We start from the raw sequence: 7,067 nt of genomic DNA, 5'->3' as shown, positions 1-7,067 counted from the left end.
CAGGCCGTTCCAGTCTGAAGCTGCTCTGAGGAAAAACGATGCAGCAAACGTAGTGGTGCGTGATGGCGGGCGGGCAACTTGAAGTAAATGACTGGTGCGGTGGGAAATGCGTGAGGCGGCTGTTATATAAGGAGCTTGATTGAGTGAAGAATAAAAAAACTTATGATAAAGAGTTAGGCTAGCAATGCGGCGACGATAAGAAAGGAGTGATAGGCCAGATTCATGTTTCAATGGTGAAATGCTGATGTCATATGAATATGAGGAATGGATGAAACGGGTGGCCCGATTTTGAACACCTTCCAAGGCAGTGATTAGGTATGCTTGATGGGGGCTCCAGATGGCAGATGCGTATTCTAATTTTGGTCTTATAAGCGATTTATACGCGAGTAATCTAACATGTGGTGGGGAAAGGCGAAGGTGGCGTTTAAGAAAACCCAGTGTTTTGTTCGATGCTGAAATGATGTTTGTAATATGGGCGCGCCATGATAAATTAGAACAAAGGGTGACTCCTAGATATTTATACGATTCTACTAATACGATACATGATTTAGAAATAGAATACTGAAAGCGAGAGGGATTGTGACGACGAGAGAAGGACAAGAGTTTGCATTTAGTGGGGTTGAGAGTCATTAGCCAAATATTACACCAGTTTATTATATTGTTAAGGTTGCTCTGAAGGATGTGATGGTCATGACAATTAGTAATAGTATGATAGATTACGCAATCGTCAGCGAACATGCGAATGTTACAGGAAACATGCAATGGTAAGTCATTAATATATATTAGGAATAGGAGAGGACCGAGAACAGACCCTTGTGGGACGCCTGAGGTGACTGGGAGTGGTTTAGACAGGTGGCCGTTAAGATAGACAGATTGCGAGCGGTTAGTTAGAAACTCCTCAAGCCACCTGAAGATGTTAGGATGCAAGTTTAGTTTTGAAAGTTTCAGTAACAGACGCTGGTGAGGAACCTTGTCGAAAGCTTTTGCAAAATCAAGGAATATTGAGTCGGTTTGGATATTACAGTCGAGATTAGTCTGTAGGTCATGAACGAATTGTGCTAATTGGGTTTCGCAAGAAAGGCCCTTTCGAAATCCGTGCTGTGAAGAATGAAAAAATTCGTTGGAGTCCAAAAAATTGAAGATTTGTGAGTAGATGACGTGTTCCATGATCTTACAAGGCACGCTGGTTAATGAAATGGGGCGGTAGTTCAAGGGTGAGTTTCTGTTACCTGATTTGTAGACTGGAATGACCTTGCCCGTTTTCCAATCATCCGGCATGATTCCTGAGGTGAGTGACTGTGAGAAGATAAGACATAAGTATGCTGCGCAAGTCGATTTCACATTCTTGAGGAGTTTCGAGTTGATGGAATCCATACCAGCTGATGAAGAAAGTTTTAATTTGTGGATTATAGATGAAATGCCTTCTTCGAAGAAGGTGACAGCAGGCATGAAAGTTTCTACGCTAAATGATGGCGACTGTGAGGGCATGTCAAGTTCAGTAGTGAAGACAGATGCAAATGCTTCGTTGAATATTTCTGCGCAATCATGGTCAGTCACTGTCTCGTGTGAATCATTCGTTAGTTTAATATCGGAAGGATGTGTGGGGTTTAGAACTTGCCAGAATTGCTTGGGGTTCCTGATTAAGAGATTAGGTAAGTCTATATGGTAAAACGAGTATTTAGCTTTACGAACAGATAGCAAATATGATTTTTCAGCTTCGATGTATTTTTGCCATGCAGTAGGCTTGCCGTTGCGTTTGGCGGTACGAAAAAGTCGTTTCTTTTTGTTTTCAAGTTTTTTTAAATGCCGAGAAAACCATGGTTTATTGCGGTTAGTTTGAAAAGTAATCTTCGGGATAAACATATCAGAGAGGTGATTTACTTTGTCCTTAAAGATCAACCAGTTGTCATGAACTGAGCGCGTGTGAAATGTAGATTCATACTGATTAAAAGAGTTACTGAGATCTTCAGATATTGCACTATAGTTACCCTTATCATAAAGAACAATTGTTTTATTAGTCGTCTGTTTTTTGGTCGAGGTAAATGAAAATAAAGCATGTATGACCTTGTGGTCGCTGATCTCAGGAAGGTAAGTAATAGATAATAGGTTCTCGGGGCTATTGGTTAATATCAGGTCGAGAATATTTGCTGATCCTCGTGTGACACGGGTTGGTTGGGCGACTAATTGTGTAAGGTTAAAGTTGAGACATACATCGAGGAAGTTTTTCGCCTCTGCGTGACATGATAATGTAGAAGTAACTATGTTTTGCCAGTCAATATTAGGGTAGTTAAAATCACCGAACAGAAGAATGCGAGCCTTTGGGTAAGCGGAAGTAAGTTTTTGAATGGAATTGTTCAGATGACATGGAAAATTTGGATCCGTTTGCGGGGGCCTGTAGCAGACGCCAAGTAGGACAGTTACGGTGTTAGTACGACAAATTAGCCACAGGGATTCGGTATCGGAATCGACGTTAACAACGGAGCAAGATATGCCCCGATGAACTGCGATAAGTACTCCGCCCCCCCGTGAGCCATTTCGGTCATTTCGGTACACGTGGAAGTCCTGTAAGTCAGTTAATATTTCCGCATCCGTTATATCGCTGGTAAGCCACGTTTCTGTTAATACGAGTATGTTGCTTTTTGATGACGAGATAATGTTGGATATGAGTTCACGTTTTGGAAGAAGGCTACGTATGTTAGTGAATATTACGGAAAACGAGAGAACATGACATGGGGAAGCCGTTTGGCGTTTTATTGCTCTTTGTTGGCGGGGTAACCGCTATGCAATTTCCTTAACCATGTGTGATGATGCGTCAAATATATAGCGCTTCGACCCGACGTGCAGTGTTTTGAACCGCAAGGAGAACTTGTCCGAACGTGCTTTTGCAAATGCAAGTAATTGCTTGCGCGCATATTGAACGGGGCGGGAAAAGTCCTCCCCGATGCTGTAGTTAGTGTTCTTCAGTTTCCTGCCGTTTGATAAAAGTGCATCTCTGGTTTTGTATGATAAAAATTTCACAATTATGGGACGATTTCGGTTTAGTGAATGAATACCGAGACGATGTGCGCGTTCTATGTCGTTAGGCTGCGCTGTTAGTCCAAGGTTATTGTTGCAGATATCGATTATCATTTTTTCAGATTCAGCCCACGTTTCATTCCTAGTGGGGTCAGGGATGCCGTAGAATAGAAGGTTATTCCGGCGCGACCTGTTTTCAGCGTCATCCAGGGAAGTTTCTAGCTCTTGAATTTTTTTAGTCATGTTGATTACGTTAGCCTGTGTTTTTTCGATATCATTTCTGAGGGGAAGAAGAGTTTGGTAATGTGTTTCGAGATCGCCCATTCGTTTGTTTAAGTCTGTTATTCTTTTATCCGTTGTGCTTAGTTGAGATTTCAAACTCTGAACTTCGGCAATCAGCTGGGCCTGGCCGGCACTTAGCTTTTGTAGCTCAGTAAGAATAGCAGCGTTTCCGTTAGGGCCAGGATTAGTTTCAACGTCACCCGATAAGATCAGCAACGAGTGAATCATATGAGCACACTCAACAGCAATAGCAATACAGCAGTGGGGGCTCGGGAACTGCACCAGGAAGTAATTACTCGACTTTTTAGCGAAGAGGACATACGATTTACTAACCTGCATTGCAAAGGTAAGTGGATTAGATGGCTGCATTGTGGTGCAGTCACCGAGCCCACGAAGTGGCGTCAGCGGGTGATGTTCCTTTATACTTGATGATGCTGTGGTTGATGACGATGCGGCCTTCCATAGCACGGTGATTTCCGGTGATAGTAGTTCCTCCGACGTAATATCCGGTGGGGACGAGCAGTTGGTGCGTAGTAGGCGGCAGGAGCCTGGCTCGCTTTCGGAGCCCGGCAGCACCAACATAGATGACGCCCCCGAGGATAGGCCTATCATGTTCGACAGCTGCAGGCTGGCAAACACAAGTATGGTCGTCTGCATTGCAAAGGTAAGTGGATTAGATGGCTGCATTGTGGTGCAGTCACCGAGCCCACGAAGTGGCGTCAGCGGGTGATGTTCCTTTATACTTGATGATGCTGTGGTTGATGACGATGCGGCCTTCCATAGCACGGTGATTTCCGGTGATAGTAGTTCCTCCGACGTAATATCCGGTGGGGACGAGCAGTTGGTGCGTAGTAGGCGGCAGGAGCCTGGCTCGCTTTCGGAGCCCGGCAGCACCAACATAGATGACGCCCCCGAGGATAGGCCTATCATGTTCGACAGCTGCAGGCTGGCAGACACAAGTATGGTCGTCTGCATTGCAAAGGTAAGTGGATTAGATGGCTGCATTGTGGTGCAGTCACCGAGCCCACGAAGTGGCGTCAGCGGGTGATGTTCCTTTATACTTGATGATGCTGTGGTTGATGACGATGCGGCCTTCCATAGCACGGTGATTTCCGGTGATAGTAGTTCCTCCGACGTAATATCCGGTGGGGACGAGCAGTTGGTGCGTAGTAGGCGGCAGGAGCCTGGCTCGCTTTCGGAGCCCGGCAGCACCAACATAGATGACGCCCCCGAGGATAGGCCTATCATGTTCGACAGCTGCAGGCTGGCAAACACAAGTATGGTCGTCTGCATTGCAAAGGTAAGTGGATTAGATGGCTGCATTGTGGTGCAGTCACCGAGCCCACCGGTGACTGCTCAAATGCCAAAAGCGTTGCGTGTCAATACAAAAGTAATTTCATAAATCCATCATTCGGTAGAGTTTTCTTGCGTTTAGCCTTGTCGCTGTGCGATAATTTCACTTTTATTTTTGATGTCACCTGCACGTAGCCGTCCAGTCGCAGAGAAACGGTATTCTCGTTGCACACGTGCGAGTATTACTTCCGGCATCTCAAGTCTTGCAATTCTCCTTCCAGAGGTCGACTACTGTAAAGGTATCTTCATTCGACCACGAAGTGCGTGCTCACTGCGACTAAGTCGAAAAGTGCGTGACAGTCCTAATCAATTTGCTTCGAGGTGTTCCAACTGCTCCGAGGGCTCGAGAGTTGAACTTGTCGTCTGCTTATCATCTGCTTCTCTGACAAATACATGCGGTCAATGCAAATCCTATTATATGCAATATTACAAATATTTTCTAATGGAACAACTTGAAACTGATTTTCACAAAAAATCCAGCTTTTTAATTATGATTTTACAGAACTATGCTTGATTTTCTTGTTTTAATTTCAACAATCTCGGCCAGAAGTGCAAACGACAGGTAGTCAAAATCTCCCAGCTTGATCGCGATGCGCGGATCGCGATAGTCTTGATCACGATCGGGCCTAATCACGAATTAAAGTTACCGTGTGGCAGCACCTAATCCGGATCGTGGTTAATCCGAATCGGCACTGATCTCGATTGAAATTACCCGTGCGACACCGGTATTACATTCAATCATAGGCTTCCGAGTGCCTCCACCACGTAGGCCTGATCACCAAAGAGGATCTTTGCAACGCAAGATTCGTTCATGACGTCTAGCACTGCGTGTTGCGCTCGGCACATGTGAAAAGCCTTGGTGCAAGCATGCATCAGAGCCCCTTAAAACCTCTCAAGTTCGGAATTACAGCCCCAGCGTGATCTGATGCAATTTAGCACCATCAGCGCATGTAAGATACGAAATCACTCTTAGCTCAGACAGCTCACCCCAGTTTCCGGTTCGTGGTCGCTTGTGCTGGTAAGCTTTGGCAGAGTCATGGCGGGAGACGTGCCTGGTACGCAACGCGAAGGCAGGATTCCAATAACGGGTCCGTTCTACAAGGATGGCGGACACCACGAAAGCCACTTCTTCTTCTGGCAATACAAAAAGAAGACCCCATAGATTCACGCGCAGCAGCTGTCGCAGCGCGCGATGTTTTTGATGATGATGAGCATGTAATTATGAAAGGCCCCAAATTAGTAGCATGGGTCAAAACGGCGTAGAAAGAATGACAAAAAAGAATTAGCAACAAGAAATATTAAGATCATCGCGATAGTCGCTGAAAATAGGAATCAAAATACGTTCACAACTATTATACGTATCTGATCAAATGCCCGGGAAGTTACATGTAGGCGAGAAGGGAGACTATATGAAAAATCCGCAGAAAAAAAAGTAGAAGCCATAAGACTGATCATTATCGTGGTTTGGCGCTTTATGAATGAAACGTATAATTCGGAAATATTTATACATTTACGACATTCGCTTTTTGTTGTTAACCTTCTCTTGTGTATCACACTCATTGTGTGGAATTGGCTTTTTGTAGACACTTTCAGGCTGATTATTTTGAAGTTTCAATTTCTTCCTCGGTGATTCAACGTGGATGGCGACACTCGTTTATTCATCATTTCTTTTATTTACAACTTAAGTTTTGTTGCGACGCCCTTATTCATTGCTTCCACCGTTCAGAAAACCACCGACGTATGTTTACCATGTTCTGTATTGCGTTAGTGTGATTACTCAAGAAAGCACTATGGCGAACCGAAGCACAAGTTTGCGAAGTGACGACAATGCCGCGCCTGGCCCTGGCGGTGAGCTCCAGAAAACTTGAGAAGAGACGCGGCAGAGGTCGCAAGCGAGTCGGTGTGTTTCGCCGAAACGGGAGTGTGTGCGACACGCGGGCAACGCGTTCTGTTGTCGGCGCGGGAACTTCGGTGTCATGCCGTCAGCTTGGCGCGCTAAAACGAGACGCCTGCTGTGCGAATTTACCTTTCCGCGATAGAAGAAGTGGCCCCATGGAAGCGTAGGCGAGGTTCGAAGTATTGTTATGTTGTGGGCTGCCACAGCAATGCAGACAACACCAAGGGACGCTCTTCACCTGTAAAGCTGTGTCAGTTTCGCAGCAAGTAACAGCCCACGAACACAGCCGCGTTCGCGAAAGATAGAGCAAGCATGACATGAGGGCCGAAAAAAAAAACGAGGCCAACACTTCAACTTGGCTCGCTGTGGTTAAACTTCAGCTTGTTGCTTCGTCGCGACATCAGCGGGTCATGCACCCACGGCACGGAGGACATGACTTCTCGGATATTTTAATGTCATGACCATATAACCTTAGTTCTGGTTTTTTTAGCACGCCGCAAACGTTTTCACATGACAGTAC

The 7,067-nt window shown here is 45.4% G+C and overlaps 1 protein-coding gene across 1 annotated transcript; it reads right to left on the bottom strand.

Moving 5' to 3' along the window:
* Nucleotides 1–1,351: 1,351 nt before the first annotated feature.
* LOC142767532 (uncharacterized) lies at nt 1,352–4,636 on the bottom strand. The gene has a single exon (XM_075869401.1). It carries the CDS (start codon nt 4,618–4,620, stop codon nt 2,779–2,781), a length of 1,842 nt encoding a protein of 613 aa, XP_075725516.1. The 5' UTR covers nt 4,621–4,636; the 3' UTR covers nt 1,352–2,778.
* Between the last annotated feature and the right edge of the window lie 2,431 nt (nt 4,637–7,067).

Source organism: Rhipicephalus microplus, chromosome 7 (assembly GCF_043290135.1).
Source record: "Rhipicephalus microplus isolate Deutch F79 chromosome 7, USDA_Rmic, whole genome shotgun sequence".
Lineage (NCBI taxonomy): Eukaryota > Metazoa > Arthropoda > Arachnida > Ixodida > Ixodidae > Rhipicephalus > Rhipicephalus microplus.
This window is presented reverse-complemented; position numbering and strand designations above follow the sequence as displayed.

What these genes read in the sequence shown, in the direction of transcription:
- LOC142767532 (XM_075869401.1), bottom strand. Translation starts at nt 4,620, where the DNA reads ATGCAGCCATCTAATCCACTTACCTTTGCAATGCAGACGACCATACTT.